Source organism: Schistocerca cancellata, chromosome 10, assembly GCF_023864275.1.
Source record: "Schistocerca cancellata isolate TAMUIC-IGC-003103 chromosome 10, iqSchCanc2.1, whole genome shotgun sequence".
Lineage (NCBI taxonomy): Eukaryota > Metazoa > Arthropoda > Insecta > Orthoptera > Acrididae > Schistocerca > Schistocerca cancellata.
In genome coordinates, this window is record NC_064635.1 from 52958639 (window position 1) to 52977177 (window position 18539).

The 18539-nt window shown below is 39.8% G+C and overlaps 1 protein-coding gene across 5 annotated transcripts in view; it reads left to right on the plus strand.

Moving 5' to 3' along the window:
- Positions 1-18539, plus strand: part of LOC126106779 (zinc finger matrin-type protein CG9776-like) — a 268248-nt gene that overhangs the window by 141971 nt on the left and 107738 nt on the right. For all 5 annotated transcript variants that reach the window (XM_049913158.1, XM_049913157.1, XM_049913159.1 and 2 more), the window contains one exon: positions 11810-11928. In XM_049913158.1, the coding sequence (XP_049769115.1) occupies positions 11810-11928 (119 nt within the window). The remainder of the gene's footprint in view (positions 1-11809; positions 11929-18539) is intronic.

Sequence of the window (18539 nt, forward strand, 5' to 3'; positions counted from 1 at the left end):
TTTGTTTTTCTACAATCTTCAATGGGTACATTTAGATTTCATCTTGTACAAAATAAGTGTTTTACATATGTATATGGCTGTATGTATGTGTAATACCAGACATATTACTGTAAATGACTGTATAACTTTGCATTTTGATCAATAAAGATCTTGCCCTCCTCATATTCAAGAAGTTGAAACTGTAACACAGTTTCAGCATATTCTATGTTGGATTTTGGATTTGTTGTTGTTATAATATCTTTTGTGCCTCCTTCCCTCCCACACTCCCTTATTTTGTTTTCCTTTGTGGTATTTTGTCTGTCTAGAAATGACAAAAATTAATCCCATTTCATAGTCTTTGGTAGTTCATACTGACACCTTTTTCTGGAGAAAATGTTATTTATTCCACAATCACTGTAAGTGCTCAACATTTATGACCTACCTGTAGGAAAAATGGTAATCTATTCAGAAAGTTGATAGGATGTGCAGATATTTCTGTATAAATAACATTTGAATAGGTGTTTTGTACATCACCAGTAGTTCGACATTCCACTGCTAAAAATGATTTATCTTCTCTGATCAGCTCCAACATAGAGTTAAAATATGTTTCAAAAAGTCATTCTTTATTATTTCATATCCTTGATTTCGATTTAGCAAATGTGTATGTCATTCCAAGATGTGATTCCCTAGTTGCATCAGAGCCATGTGTACTACGTGAGAGAGCATAAACTGTTCAAAAACTATGAAACTTAAGTTTCTCTTCATGTATAAAATGTTCAAATCACTTACGGGAATGCAGCCAGGTGTTATCTTTGACAAGTACCAATATTTCACAGGTGTGTACTCGTTCATGTTCAACGCATGTCAACACTTTGAAATATCAGCAGTTGTTGAAGACTTCACTCAGCTTCATTCCTGTAAGTTCTTCACACATTTTATACGGTGGGAGAAACTCAAGTTTCACATTGTTGACCTTCGCAGGAAGGAAATGTATTATTGCTTGCAGAAGTGAAATAAACTTTGTTGTAGGAGAGTGAGATTGCACTGTGTGCTTTTCTTTTTGTTATCGTGCTGAGAACATAACGTCATTCCAACATTTGCCAAAGTTTTGTGTGGTATTAATTCTCAAAGTGCTAATCGCAACAAGCAATGCACTGTTTTAGCACTTGTTTGTGAAAGCGTCCATTGTAGTTCCTGACAGTAGGTGTTTGTTTCCAATAATAGTTTTGGCTTCATGTGGTGATTGCTTAAAAATTTCCACATTTTCTTTACATGGGTAGATGGTGTCCCTCAGTCATGGTCTGGGAATGTCGTTTTGTTACTGCACGGCATTTGACTAAGTTGGAACTTTTCAGTGACTCTTGAGTGTAATACGGCATCTCAACATTCTGCGATCAATCTCGTGAAGAAAGCTTTGGACGATGCAGCTTCTCTGTTATGAAAAGGTTTAAACTTTACACCTATGCTCAATCATTTCCCACTTCTTGATTTTACAAGTCCTGTCAAACAGGCTGTTTTTAAACTACCTTCTGATGCACCAGAGAAGATTGGGAGAGCAGTATGTCATGTGTTCACTGGGGCTCCTATGCCCAAGGGTAATATTACAGCATCTGAGACTATCAAAAGTCATAACTCTTATTGTTTTGTCCCCCTAGGTTTTATGCCATCCCGATAATCCACATTGGGCTTTCTCTTAGGCTGGTTATCAGTAACATTGGTGCTCAGGCATGCTGTGTAACAAAACACCTTCATACTCTGGTTAGCCCACTAGTAGGTCAGGATGTACATCACCTTCAGAACCCAATGGATTTCCTACATCATTTAGGGAGACTGCATTTGAATGACTCTGATATTTTAGTAACAATATTTTGAAAAGGATAGTTGCTACTCACCATATAGCGCTGGTGCTGAATCACAGATAGGCACAACAAAAGGACTGTCACAAAATAAGCTTTTGGCCAACAATGTGTTTGTCAAAAATGGACTACACACACACACACACACACACACACACACACACACACACACACACACACAGAGAGAGAGAGAGAGAGAGAGAGAGAGAGAGAGAGAGAGAGAGAGAGAGAGCACAACACAGCACAGCACAACTCACATACACGACCACAGTCTCTTGCAATTGAAGCCAGACTCTGAGCAGCAGCAGTGCGTGTTGGGAGAGGCAACTGGGTGGTGGTAAGTAGGAGGCTGGTGTGGGGAGGTTGGGGGATGGTGAAATGCTGCTGGGGAGCATGCAGGGATGAGTTGGAGAGAGGATGATCCACCCCCACTGCCCCCAAATCACCCCCTGTTAACTTTCCAGAATTTATTAACGTTGAACCTTGTCTCACCATCATTTAAATCCTTCAACATCCAAACTAACCTTACATGAGCAGAAAGAACCACAGTCTACCACCTAAAAACTGATACTGATCTTATAATCCTACCTGTGGACAAAGGCTCCACCACTGTTGTTTTGAATCACAAGGATTAGCTGGCAAAAGGACTGCATCAGCTGTCAGATACATCCACCTACAAATCCTCCCACAGTGACCCCATTCCAGAAATCCAGCAGGATCTCCAGTCTCTCCTCAAATATTTAGGCTCATCCCAGAACCTCTCCCTGGAGTAGTCTCTCCTATGGGTCCATGCACTCCTACCTTCTACATGCTTTCAAAAGTCCATAAACCCAACTACCCAGGATGTCACATTGTGGCTGATTACTGTGCTCTCAGCGGGGGAATCTCTGCTCTCGTAGACCAACACCTTCAACCGGAACCTACTCGCCTGTATAAAAAATACCAACCATTTCCTGCACCAACTCACCACAGTTCCTGTTCCCTTGCCACACAATGCCCTGCTCATTACCATTGCTGCCACCTCCCTTTATATTAACATCCCTAATGCTCATGGGCTTACCCCTGTTGAACACTACCTTTCCCAACACCCAACAGATTCCAAACCAACAACCACCTTCTTAGTCACCATGACCAACTATATCGTCACCCACATTTACTTCTCCCTTGAAGTCATTAACTACAAACAAATCCAGGGTACACCTATAGGCACCCACATGGCACCATCTTGTGCCAACCTATTCATGGGCCATCTAGAGGAATCCCTCCTAAAGAGCCACAATCCTAAATCCCTCACCTGGTTCAGATTCCTTGATGACACCATTGTGATCTGGATTGAGGGTGAGGACACCCTATCCACATTCCTCCAGAACCTAAACAACTTCTCCCCCATTAGCTTCACATGGTCCTACTCAACTCAACAAGCCACCTTCCTAGATGTTGACCTCCACCTCAAAGATGACTACATCAGTACCTTCGCCCATATCAAAGCTACTAACCACCAGCAATACTCCACTTCGACAGCTGTCACCCATACCATATCAAGAAGTCCCTTCCGAACAGCCTAGCCACCTGTGGTCATCACATCAGCAGTGACAAGAAGTCCCTCTCAAAATATACCGGTGGTCTCAGTGACCTTAATTATCCTCCCATCCTTGTACAAAAATAACTCTCCCTGCCTTATCATTCCAGTCTCTCACCTCCTCCCAAAGCCCCACTGTCCAGCCGGAGAGGAGCATTCCCCTCGTAACTCGGTACCATCCAGAACTGGAGAAACTGAATTACATTCTCTGCCAGGGTTTCGATTACCTCTTGTCATGCCCCGAAATGAGAAATGTCCTGCCCACTATCCTTCCCACCCCTCCCACAGTGGTATTCTGCCGTCCACCAAACCGACACAATATACTCGTCCATCCTTACACAAACCCTGCTCCCAATCCCCTACCTTATGGCTCATACCCGTGTAGTAGACCTAGATGCAAGACTTGTCCCATACATCCTCCTACCACTACCTACTCCAGTCCAGTCACTAACAGCACCTATCCCATCAAAGGCAGGGCTGCCTGTGAAACCAGTCATGTGATTAACAAGCTACCGTATTTACTCGAATCTAAGCCGCACTTTTTTTCCGGTTTTTGTAATCCAAAAAACTGCCTGCAGCTTAGAATAGAGTGCAAAGTAAGCAGAAGATCTGAAAAATGTTGGTAGGTGCCGCCACAACTAACTTCTGCCGTCGAATATATGTAGCGCTACACAAGCATGTTTTGCAGGCACAATGATAAATACTGGTGCCAAAACCTCTGCATCAGTAAACGAATTAAAAAAAAAGGTGGAAGACGAGCTTTTTTACTCCACCCCGAGTTTTGACCACTGCATTTTCATACATTATCCAACGAAGTAAATACAAATTCCGTATTGTTCAGCTTCGAATGTAGCAGCATTTCAATGTACTACGAAAATCTGACTGGCAAGACTGTTTGGGATGTTTGTCGACTCAACATTCTGAATTTTTTCCTACCTGTGAGAAGAGATGGTTGCTAATAGGTACTTTTTGAATTGTGAATCACATGCAGTATTCTCTTCACCATAAGAATAATACGAATAAAAACATTTTGCCATGTATTATTTCATGTTTGCTGCTATCTCATTTAAATCCTGTCTGCCTAATAAACTATGAAAGTAGAGTGAGACAACATCAAACGCGGAAGAATATACATGTCATGTTATGTTTATATCCGTATTATTCTTATGCCTAATAGTGATACAGTCAGAAATGAAGCACGGCAATTGACTAGATTTTTAAATCTAAGATGACTCTAATTTCTGTAGAATGTAATGTACTAAAGAGGCGTCTGCAAAGATTTTCAAACGGGGAAAATTTTTCGCTGAACTCTTGTTCAGAACATCTTCTATCATACGCTGTCTATTATTTAGCTCTTGTTCATCATTATCAAAGAAAGCAGCAGTATAAGTAACAACAAATAGCAGTCTCTTGCCATTGTTTCACTAATGAGATGATTTCTCTCTCTCTTTTTTTAATTTTAAGCGGCGGTAGCGCGCACAAAAGCAAGCCATGCCGCGAGCGGCGACAGGCCGTAAACACTCATTATCAGAATGTGACAAACAATGCATGACACAGTACAATAATGCATTTTCAGCTTAGAGTGATGTAAACACCTATAACAAAAAGAACGGCACTTATCAGATCAAAGAAAAATAAGCAATCAATTCAAACCAGATGAAGCACGTGAAAAAGGAAGGCTACCTGTATAAATACTGACGGAGCGCCTGACGCATAGTAATGGCTACCTGGTAAAGCTTAACTGCTAAGCTTATGACTTGAACCAAACTACTGTAGCTGTATCACCATTCATTTGACCTAAATTGTGTCTCATATTACAATGGACCAACTTTGTTTTGATTTGGAGGTGCGGCTTAAAACTTCTCTCTCCCCATGAATTTCGAATCTCAAATTTCACGTGCGGCTTAGATTCGAGTAAATACGGTAAGCTGCCACCACTGTTCTGCATTCTATGTAGGCATGACAACCAACAAGCTGCCTGTCTGCACAAATGGCCACCGACGAACTGTGGCCAAGAAACAAAAGGACCACCCTGTTGCTGAGCATGCCGCCCAACACAACATCCTTCATTTCAATGACTGCTTCACAGCCTGTGCCATATTGATCCTTCCCACCAACACCAGCCTCTCTGTATTGCGCACGTGGGAACTCTCCCTGCAATGTATCCTATGCTCCCGTAACCCTCCTGGCCTCAACCTTTGTTAGTCATTGTTCTAACCCATCTAGCCCCTTCCCTGCTACCATTCCAGCACTATAAATCCCTCTAATCCACCAGCCAACCCAGTCTCTTTACTTCCCTCCTTTTTCACTACCCCCTCCCCTGCCCTCCATCTAACCTCCCGACTGCACCTAGCTGCCCTACCCTCTTTCCACCTCGTCCCTGCATTCTCCTAATCAGCAATTCACCATCCCCCCACCCCTACCCTGCTATCCCTCCCCCTCTCTGCCCCAGCCTTATCCTTACCCTCATCCAGTTGCTTCTCCCACATGCCCTGCTGCTGCTGCTGCTGCTGCTGCTCGTAGTCTGGATTCAGCGGTCAGAGACTGTGGTCATGTGTCTGCAGGTTGCATTTGTGTGTGTGTGTGTTTTCTGTTTATGACAAAGGGCTTGTTGACTGAAAGCTTATTTTGTGACAGTCTTTATGTTGTTCCTATCTGCTACACTGCATCTCCAGTGTATGGTGATTAACAACTATCCTTTTCATAATAGTGTTACATTTCATCCTGGATTTTCTATTATTTGACACTTTAGTAAGATTTTGCTGTGGCCTCACTTCGCACATATTCCTCAGTCTGATTCATTGTGGTTAATTGAGGTTAGATTTTGTGCTGAAATAACAAACCTATTTTAACACGTGTTGACTTCCAGTTGTTTTTTATTCTGCAACAAGTTACTATGGACAGACAGATGGAGTTGTGATGAGGAGCCCATTGCCACCTATTATTGACAACATATTTTATGGAAAACACCCCCAGGAGTTGGCGGCATTTGAACCTGCCTTCTTTTTCAGATACATAAGGAATACTTTCATTGTTTCGCCTCATGGAAGTGAGAATGTGAATGGCTTTTTAGTACATCTGAATTCAATCCACCCAAATATTTACTTCACAGTGGAGGTGGAAAGGGGTTGCCACCTTCCCTTCCACAGCATGGTGGTGAGGATGAAGGTTGATTGTACATCCAGACATGCTGTTTGCAGGAACCAGCTCACACTGATTAGTATTGTCAGGCCGATAGTTGTCACTGTCTGGGCCATATCATCTCAGACACCGAAAATTTGTCAGCTGTGTTAGCCCACCTCGAGTCACATATTGCTAGAAGTGTTATAGTGAAAGACATATAAGTTAATTTCTGCAGTGTTAATGCCCATAAACCTGCTCAAAAGGATGGTCAGCTTTGGATTATTTTGGGTGCTCGAATCTTGGAGCCTTTTGTCCCCGTATCATTGTGGTTTCCAGGCAGGGTGATCTCCAACTGACCATTCACTCCGATTGGAATCAGGCATCTGAAAGGCTTTTACTCACCACCAGCACCTTTTCGTGGTCTTCTTTGACCTACATGAGGCGTATGACATGGCTTGGTACCATCACATTTTTGTTACCCTCCACGACTATGGCTTCCTTGGTCCTCTTCAGATTTTTATCCGTGAGTTTTTATCTCACCGGCTCGTCCGGGTTCGAGTTGGCACTTCACTCAGTGCCCCTCAGATTCAGGAGAATGTTATCCCGCAGGGCTCTGTTTTAAGTGCCACACTCTTCCTCGTTGCCATCAATGGGCTTGCGACCTCTGTTGGGCCTCTGGTTACCCTGGCATTGTATGTCGTCGATTTTTGCATCTCGTGCAGCTCCCACTTGGTAGTATCTGCTGAGTGCCACCTCCGAGGCACCATCCAACGGACCTGTGTGTGGGCCACCAACCATGGCTTCCCGTTTTCTCCCTCAAAAATGCGATTGATGCATTTTTGTTCTCGACCCACCGTACGCCCCAATCCAGAACTTTGTTTAGGCAACCAGCTCCTCAATGTTGCAGCCCAGTCCCATTTCTTGAGCCTTATTTTTGATAACAAGCTGACATGGCTGCCTCACATTCGCCACCTAAAGGCTACATGTATGTGGATGCTTAATGCTCTTACCTCTTGGCCCCCACATCTTGGGGTGCAGACCGTTCCACTCTTCCCCATCTTTACCATGCTCTGTTCTTGCCCAGACTAGAGTATGGTAGTCAGGTTTATGGCTCACCAGCTCCTTCCACTTTTAAACTCCTTTATCCTGTCCATCATTATGGGGTGCATCTGGCTATTGGTGCCTTTCGCACTAGTCCTGTTGATAGTATCCTCACGGAAATGGGGATTCCCATTCTACACGTCCGATGGAGCCAACGTATTGCTAGGTATGCAATCGCCTTTTGCCATTTCCCTGACCATCCTGTGTACCTTGTGCTTTTCGCCAATGACGAACATCTCCCTCCTGACACCTTCTCATGGGTAATATTGCCCTCTGTTGGGATCTCCATCTCCACTCACTGGACTGCACCTCGTGTCTTTCCTCCCATACCCCATACCCCCCCCCCCCAGATAGATTAGGACCGATCTATTCCAGGGTCCTAAGATCTCTGTCACTTCTATGGTTTTCTGGCAGAGTTCCAAGGTGCCACCACCTTTTACACTGATGGGTCGAAGATAATCTATAAGGTGGGATACACTTTCACCTTTCCTACTGGCTTCGATCGCCATTTATTATCGGGATCATGTAGTATGTTCACAGCAGAGCTTCTAGCCATTCAAGGGGCCCTTCTTTTTCTTTCTCAGGTGAGTTAATTTTTTCAGACTCCATGAGCAGCCTGCAAGCTATTGATCAATGCTACTCTCCTCACCCTCTAATGTCTGCTATCCATGACCTTCTCTCTGCCCTTGCTCGTGCCACCTGTTCGGTCGTCTTTTCTGGGTTCCAAGTCTTGTGGGCATCCCAGGGAATGCACTGTTTCACTGTTTCGCTAGAGAAGCAGATACTTACCCCAATTCCTTTCACGATTCCAGCTGTGGATATGCAGATCTACGTCAAATTTCTCTTTGCCCAAAAGTGGAATGCCATCTGGAGCATTACTGCCCATAATAATAAACTCTGCACAATCAAGGAGTCTGCTGCAGTTTGGCGCTCTTCTTTCTGCTCCTCTCGGAAGGAGTCCACTGTTTACGCATTGGTCATACCTGGTTCACTCATTGTTTCCTCCTGCATAACGACCCATCTCCACAGTGTTGTTGTGGAGCCAGACTGACGATATCTCACATATTGGTGAACTGTCCTCTTCTTTTGGCCCTTCGGGTTAAGTATAGTCTTTCCGATTCCTTAAATTTAATATTAGCAGGTGATCCACAGATGGTTAGACTGGTCCTCGGTTTCCTCTGTCAAAGTGGTTTTTATTTCCAGATATAAGATTCTGCTTTAGTCTTGAAACAGGGGCAGCTTGGTTTTTGTTGGGACATCTCTTAGTCTTCTCGGTCTGTGACCCTATGATCGCCCCCACCCTTTTTTTCCTTCCAATTTTTAGTTTTAGTCTCACCTTTTATGTCTTTACTGTGTGTTTAATGACCATTATTGTATAATTTGACTCTCCTGGCTGGATCCGTCCATTTTTAGAAGACCCTTGTTCTTGTGACTCACTTCAGATTCACGGGACTGATGACTTCGCCATTTGATCCCATAACCCCTCTCAGTTAAATCAATCAATCAATCAGTGTCCATAAACAATCGCTTCACACATGCTGCTTTATGACAGGCTGCATTGTCAAACAATTGGGTGAGTGATGAAAAAAATGAGGTGACACCTAACTCTAGGGCCTGTTTGGCTTACGCAGTTGGCTTTTCCAACAGAATTGGTTGGACTTGTGGAAAGACAGTGTGAAGTGTGCTTTTCATCCATTGTCTAAGATAAGGTCTATATCAGTCAGATCATCAGAACCAAGGACGACTGGTATATTGAGAATATGCATCACACATGCTTGCATTAGACAAGCATATCTGCTATTGCAGAACATAGTCTCGGCACCTGTAATCCCATGGAATCTAACAACACAGAGAATCTGACATGCAACTCCAGGTAGTGGGATAGTGTTAAGAATTAATACTACGTGCTCAACTCGTTGGTAATTAACATTTGGTCTCAATAATTGCTGATGTTGCTCATCTTTGGTGTTGTGGCGGCATTAGTTGTTCACTGTGTGTGTGTGTGTGTGTGTGTGTGTGTGTGTGGTGGTGGAGGAGGCCACGCACTTGCATGCTCTTGGGTGTGTGTATATCTCACTGCAGGTGCTCCTCATATCAAGACATGCGTGTGAATACGTGTGTGTATGTTATCTTTCTGAATGTACTCCTCACATCATGGTCTCTCATTTAATTTTGTTTTGAAAATGATGGCATGTGTACGCCACACATATTGAAATATCAGTGGTTGTTGAAGACATGACTCGGCTGCATTCTTGTAATTGTTATAACATCCTCAAAGAATGTTTTGCATATCTGTTGACACATGTGCGAGCTTAAGATCAAGGCAAGCAAGGAGAAAGAATACGCTTTACCAAATCTTGAAAGGGGGGGAGAACAAAACACAGTATATTTTGTAAGCCTGGTTTCTATGAATCTGTCACTGAGATTCTCATTGCTCACTGCGATATCTGGGCTGAATACTAAAATTTTAATTCAATCTTTATGGCCAAATGTTTGAGTGGAGCGAAAACAACGAAACTTCTCATAAATTACACTGTGGGTTGCTATCTGAATTACGATATCCAAATGAAATGTCTGAAATGGACAAATCAGGTATCGGATTAGACCAGCATGAGGTCTAGTTTTGGGAGAAGAAGAAATTCTTTAAAATAATCTGGATAATTAAGCAAAATGTAAGTTGTGATTTGAGGCAAAACTGAAATATGTCACAAACAGCTGCTGTTAGCTGTGTACATCAGATGTCAAAAGATTCACCACTTCAATGCCTTGCTTTAGGTACATTAGTGTGGAAATCATGAAATTCTTTCTTTCATGTTGAAAAAATAAAATTAAAATCAAATTACAGCATAAATTGAAACTTCATTCCTTTCTCTTGATCAGTATACTCTTAATAATAACAGTATATTTTCATAGGTTTTCTTCTGTCAATTTTCAGCTGTCAGAGTATGTTTCAAAAACTCATGAAGCTGAACTGGATTAACTGGATTTTATTAGTGCTACTGGTTTTGGTCATAAGCCATCATCTGGTACCTAACAACACAACATTCCAATTTGTAGGACAACACAAATTGGCACATTGCATTCACATAAACAAAAATCATTTAAAACATTCCATTTGTCATGAATATTGAAACACAAAGCATCGAATATTTTAATCCGCATGAAATGCTTAATAAAAAAAAAAAAAATCATTCTTAGCATTTACAAGTGCAGCCCAGAAAAGACATAATGAAACTCGTACAACAAAGTCTTAGTTGACCATGTTACTGTGTAAAGACTGTGGATGTAACATTTTATAAATTACAATATTGTACAAATTATAGTACAGACTGGACAAGGTTCATACCTGGAACCAGCAAACATGCCCTTGCCCTACCATTTTCGCCTGTAGTCATTAGCAGTGCTTCACAGTTGAAAGCTTGCAACAACATTGTGAGCTATCATGGATCTTCTTACACTGTTTAAATCAGTGGTCTATAAGCAGTCTTCTCTATAGATAAGCTACACATTCCTAAAATTCTGCCAATAAATCAAGGTTGACCATTCGCCTTCCCTAATATCATCTGTACTTGCTCATTCCATTTCGTATTACTTTGCAACGTTATGCTTAGATATTTGATTGATTTGACTGTGTCAAGTAGCACACCTCAAATACTGTGTTCTAACATTATGGTTTTATTTTTTGATACCCACGTTCATTAACATAAATTTTTCTACTTGAGATGTTGTCACGTATTGTATGTTGTTGTGTGAGAACCCTACAAATGTTTTTTGTTTTATTGTTAAGAGCCAACTTATAATTGGTCGCTATTTATTTAAATGATAAATAAAACATTGTCTACTTTCAGCTTCTGTTAGATTTAATGAAAAAACACCTTCAGCATCTAAAAGTCTTGCAGACCTGTTTACTTGTAACAGATTTGTTTTTTTTAACACCATGAATAACTGAATTTGGTCACTTATATTTGTAGAATTGTTAAAAAAAACTGATCTCGTAATCTTACGTGAGCTGTTGTGCACAGTTGTTTGTGACCATTTTTGCGCTTTGAAGTTTATACAGACACTTGGATGTATGAGCTTTTACTGGTACGTATACATATCTAGCATTTGAAATAAGTGCTTTAGTATTCAACAATGTTGCTGAAGTTTTTGTTTGTTTCATTTGCTTCAGGTCTGCAATTTTTTGTGTCAGCCACTGCTTGGTTTTGTAAGCTGTGCAGCACCTGGATGGGCGACCTCCACTGTGCGTCAGTGCACTTGAAGGGCAAGTCACACTCGGAAAAATATGCCGTAAGTTCCCTCTAACATTTTTATTATGCATATATGTGCTTCTCACTTAAGGGGGCAGATACAACTTAAGATTTTCAAGAAGCTGATTTTTCAAAATTATTTTTTCCTTGTGCTTCAGATGTTTAGGAACATTTTAGCGAAAAAATATTACAATACCTGTAAATAGTTTTTATGTTATGGAGTAAATAGTAAAGCAATGCTTCCAATCTGCCCATTGGAACCCCACCCTAAGAGTAACTTTAAATTTTCCTTGTGTCTAATTGTGCATTTAACAAAATTTCTCATATTATATGCAGTTTTGAAGCTAAATTACTCATACTTTGCTGTCAACTTGCGTGAAGTTTGTACAAAGGTATATAGCTCTCTGTCAGAAAACCTCTATGTGGTAAAAAGAGACTGACAGACAAATCCCATCACAAACACAACCACCTCATAATATGGGAATACATTTAGAAAAATTCTGGTTATGTTATTAATATGAGAGCAGCTACATGTGCTATGTGGTATCACAAATGTTCTTCTGATTCCAACCCGGTGCTTTATTTTTGTCCCAAGGACAATGAGTTATGGTGACCGTATCAACATATAATATCTGACAGAACTGCTAATAGCTGTAGGCACGAAAGTACCTTACCACCTTCAGGGATTGAAGCTGTCAGGCCTGTGTTCAAGAATTTAGCTGCCACAGAGCGCTTTAAAAAATGCGCTGGAACTGATAAACGAAATGTGAACGAGTCACTGAACAGTAAAATATGGAAAGTTTGTCCCAAAACTGGATTTTGTGGGGGGAGTGGTTATTAAAATTGCAGCTAATACTGCAATAATTACATTAAATGAAGGCATGAAAGGTAGACTGGAAGTAATTACACTGTTAAGAATTGAGTTTGTAATGTTTGGTAAATTTGCATTGGACCAAGTGGATACAATGGGAATGAAGTCGGCAGGGAGAAGGAAGCCAGAAACAACAAAAGAGACAAGAAAAAGAAAGAGAGAGTTCAGATTGGAGATGACAGACCACCAAGCATCATTAGAAGAGCCAACCTACTCTGCTAGTGACTTTTGATTTACATTAATACAACAATAAAGGCATGAAAAATGCATAGCAATGTTTATCGCTCATTTCCTGCACTTCACATTTTCATTGTCTGTTTCCCTCGTAACTCAAAAACTAAATGACATAGAACTTTGAAATTTTTTGGGTATATGTAACTATATATTATCAGCAGAATCAACCAAAATCCGATCATTCTGATTAATAGCCTCTCAGTTGAAAACATATTACATTGTTTAAAAAGTTCAAAAAATTAAATTCATAATTTGAAAAAATTAAATATATTATTTATTGTGATATCTAACTGAAAGAGCACTGTTTTTGTAGATACGTATTTTGCCAATGAAGTAAACTAAGCTCAACATTAAAAAGTTTAAAACTACTCTGGGCATGAGAAAAATGCTATAGTACTATTTTGCGACCACTCCAATATCGAAACGGCTTAAAAGGGAGTAAAAATGGTTTCTTTATCATAGATTATCTTTTTATCCTGTGTAAGAAGACCATCTGTTTGGGCATGTCAACTTTTATTCTTGTAAGTTTTCTGTGGTAGAAAAAAAATGTTGAATATTGTCAAATTTTTGCTACCTTAAGCTGATCTGCCCTTTAACATTTTCAAATACCTAAATTACAAAATTTCCCCCCTTGATGAGTAATTTAACATTTTAAGTCATCTTCAAACAGTGTATCCAACTGTTTTCCAAATCATTCTCTGTACTTTAAAAAATTATGAGGCTGTTCTGTCAATATTCTTTTAGAACTCGACTTCAGGTAGATTCTTACAACACATTTTCTGTGATCATAATTTTGCTTATATCATTCTCTGTTGAAAATATGAACTTCAGTTAACAGAAACAGATTGACTTGAAATGAAATTATCTTGAATAATGTTAATTTCACCAAAGTGTGATGTGTCAACTGGAATCCTTTTATGAGATAAATATAAGGTGGATAGCTATTACAGAATTCCAGTATGAGCAATCAATTACCTCTCAACAAAATTATGACTCGTATTTTACAGTTTTGTTTACTCAATTTCTTTATGTAATAAGTATGCCTTATCCTCCCACTGAATGGTTGTTACCAGAATGCATTTTTATAGCAAATTCACTTTAGCTGAACTAGTACGCCCTTTCCCAGGAATGATCTCAAACAGAACTACAAAAAATGAATATATTGCTTTCCAAAATTTTTGGGGTGACATATTCTTGAATAGTATCTCACCTTAGCAACAATAATATCCTCAGAAAATCACAGTCTGGATTCCAAGAAGAGTTGCTCTGCTGAGAATGTCATTTACATGTTTACTCACCAGATTTTACAAGTATTGAATAATAAAATAGCAGTAGTTGGTATTTTCTGCCACCTGTCTAAAGCATTTGACTGTGTGAATCACAGTATTTTTCCTAGATAAATTGGAAGTTTTGTGGGATTGATGGTGCAGCCAAACAATAGATAATGTCATCTTCAACCAAGTGCAGGAAGTTGTACTTAGTAATTCAACCAATGTAGTGCGAGGATGTAATTCTAACTGGGGAGAAATCACGTATGGGGAACCCCTAGGCTCAGTCTTAGGTCCACTGTTGTTCCTTGTATATGTAAACAACCTTCTGTCTAATATGCAGAATTATTTCTTTTTGCAGATGACACTAGTATTGTTATCAGCTCAAGCATACATACAGAAACAGAAGGAATGCTAAAAAGTGCTCTTGAAAGTATTGCTGATTGGTTTTCTTCAAATGGTCTCGCCCTTAATTTTTAAAAAACGCAACATATTTAGTTTTGCTCATCTTGGGACACTACACCAATGATACACGGTGAAGAAATAAAAAATAGGGTGGAACTTCAAAATTAGGTGTCCACATTGATGATGATGTAAATGAGAAAAAGTATGTTTTGGAACTCCTAAGACAACTTAGTACAGGCACATTTGCACTTAGAATGATTGAAAATCTCGGGGAGTGGCAAATCAGTAAGTTGATATACTTTGCATATTTTCGTTCTATAATGTCATATGGAATAATGTTTTAAGATAACCCATCTTTAAGAAAGAAAGTCTTCGTTACTCAAAAACCTGCTGTGGTATTCACCCACGATCATCTTGTAGAAATCTGTTTAAGGAGTTCAGTATTCTAACTATTTCTTCACTTTATATTTAGCCTGTCATGAAGTTCGTTGTAAGTAATCTACTACAGTTCAAAAGGAACAATGATATACATAATTACAATACCAGAAGGAAAAATTATGTTCATTAATCCACATTAAGGTTATCTTTAGCAGGAAAAGGGGTGAACAGTGCTACAACTAAAGTTTTTGATCACTTAACCCTTGATATAAAATGTGCGACAGACAGCAAAGTGAAATTTGAAACCAACTGAAAAAAATTCTTCTTGATAACTCCTCCTATTCTATAGAATATATATTTGGTGGTGGGTAGGAATCACTAAAAAAAAAAAGGTATAAATGTCAGCATTAATTTATGATATTAATGAAAAATGACTCATTCCACATCAATATGGTTTATCATGCAAAATGAGCCATGGTACATGAAACTAACAAACATCAATGAAAAATAATTACCTGACAAGTGATTACTTGCTCATTTATGTGAACCGCAACTCTTTACATGTGCCTGTCTTATCACTTAACTAACATACAGTATAACCTGTCTTTTACTTTCCTGAAATTAATGTTTTCCCGCCGTTTACGACATTTCTTATCGTTCCCGTCACATTTCCTATGTCCACAATGTTAATTTGCACCTGATTTTGTCTCAACGTATTTATGGGAATAGTTACTTGCCCTGCTAGGTCTCCTGATTTAAATCCTCTGGACTTCTTTCTTTGGGGATGCATTAAAGACGTCTAACACGATATTCCAACAACTCCAGAGGACATGCAGGAACATACCATGCTTGCTTGTAATTCTATTCAGTGGGCAACACTGGAAGCAGCAAATAATTCTTTAATTCAATGAATGCACCTGTGTATAGGTGTCCAGGGTCAGCACTCTGAGCACCTTTGAATGTTCTACTCCTGAGTAGTGGCACAGGAGAGTCAAAAGTCAATTTTGTGTTATGTGTTTGCTTGGTTTACATTTGTTTTCTGGAAACTCCAGCAAGTGGATCCCAGGTTCAAAGTCAGTGTTGTGTTATGCAATTAGTAACATTGTGTTTCAATGAATGGTACACTGTGATACGTTTTTGAATAGGTCTTTAGGGCAGGAAATGCATTGTCGAACAAAAAACACAGGGTGCCATTTAAAAAAGTCATACTGCTGTTCATATCTTAAAAAGAGAAGAAGAAGCTACAATGAAGGCAACCATGTTGATTAATGTCCCACTGACAGCTAAAGAACATTTGCTTGAAACATTTTGTAATCTGCATCTGGACAAACAGTTATTTAAGGTGGTCAAGATAAATGGGACACCCTGTATATTACACACACGGCGAAAATGTCACAATTAATGAAATATTCTGGGCTGTTATGCCATGGTTAGATAGATTCAACATTGAAACTCAACATTTCATCCCCATCTGCGGTGGCCAGTTTCCAGGGGAATCGTAGCTGATTTACATCCTGGCTCACTGCTAACTGCAGCAAAATTCCTTTTACGCGTGCTTCCACGCTGTGGCGTGATGTCACATGCCTTGAACACTCATGTACAATTGGCCATTGTTGGCAGGAGAAAACGCACATAAAGATTAAAGAAATGTGCAACCCTTTGGAGCCAGTGGCTCCTTCTGGTAGAAGCCTTGAAAGTAAAGGTCTTTCCTTCTCATCTTGCGTGGTAAGTCTCCCCTGACCCAGGTTTCTGGACGACTATTCCAAACTCTCTGTTCACTAAACATTGCCTGTGCTTTTCCTTCATCTCTCTTCCTTCCCCTTCAGCTCTTCTGCCAGAAGCAAGAAGAGGCCACTGGCTCCAAAACCTTGCACACTTCTTTAACCTTTTGTATGTGTTTCCCCCTGCTGCCATTTGGTGTGTAGACTTTTATAATCTATCCAGTTATATTAAATTTTCAAAAGTTGGCTATTTTTGTTGATAAATTTCAAATGTTGTCACGCTATGTGCCTGAAGATAAAACCTTAGTGCTTTGAAATTGACTGTTAAAAAAAAGTTGTGATTGGTGAGTATTTTGACTGCAATGTTTACTTTAGCAAAAACTTCAACTTCTTTTGGCTCTATTTAAGCTTTCAACAAGTGATTGTTTCTGTTGAGAAGCAGCAGCATATTCCCATTGGTGCACAAGAGCATCTCTCATTTAAGATGTTCCTCAACATTATTTTTCTTTTTCCACCTAGTTCGATTGTCATAAAAGTGCAAACTATTGATTTTTACCTTTCACGGGCCTTCATAGCCATGCGACACATGTATGTGTCAGTGCTACAGATAGAACTGACGAAGTACTTAGTGTAGAAGAAGTAGAACCAGAAAATAATTCTGTTCGTATGTAAGGGGAAGACTTTTGACTTGGTCAAATTATGTTAAGGGTTTTATTTCTGGTCACTGTAGCGCATAGTGCTGACAGTATGAACTGGCGGTCTGCCACTAGCATACCGTATTTACTCGAATCTAAGCCGCACTTTTTTTCCTGTTTATGTAATCCAAAAAACCATCTGCGGCTTAGAATCGAGTGCAAAGGAAGCGGAAGTTATGAAAAATGTTGGTACGTGCCGCCACAACTAACTTCTGCCGTCGAATATATGTAGCGCTACGCAGGCATGCTTTGTAGGCACAAAGATAAATATTGGCGCCAAAACCTCTGCGTCAGTAAATAAATTAAAGAAAAAAAAGTGGAAGACGAGCTTTTTTTCTCCGCCGCGAGTTTCGACCACTGCATTTTCATACATAATCCAACGAAGTAAATACAAATACCGTATTGTTCATCTTCGAATGTAGCACAATTTCAGTGTACTACGAAAATCTGACTGGCAAGACTGTTTGGGATGTTTGTCAATATGGCCAATTCTATGTTCTGAATTTTTTCCTATCTGTGAGAAGAGATGGTTGCTAATAGGACCCCGATGAAATTTGAATCACATACAGTATTTTCTTCACCATAAGAATAATACGAATATAAACATTTTGCCATGTATTCTTTCGTGTTTGCTGCTATCTCATTTAAATCCTATCTGCCTAATAAACTACGAAACTAGAATGAGACAACAGCAAACGCGGAAGAATATACGTATTGTGTCATGTTTATATTCGTATTATTCTTATGCCTAATAGTGATGCAGTCAGAAATGAAGCACGGCAAGTGACTAGATTTTTAAATCTAAGATGACTCTAATTTCTGTGCAGAATTTGATGTAATAAAGAAGCGGCCGCAAAGATTTTCAAACGGAGAAAAATTTTCGCCTAACTCTCGTTCAGAACATGTTCTATCATACGCAGTCTATTATTTGATTCTTGTTGATCATTATCAAAGAAAGCAGCAGTGTAAGTGACAACAAATAGCAGTCTCTTGCCATTGTTTCGCTAATGAGATGATTCCTCTCTTTTTTTTTTTTTTTAGTTGTACGCGGCGGTAGCGCGCAGAAAAGCAAGCCATGC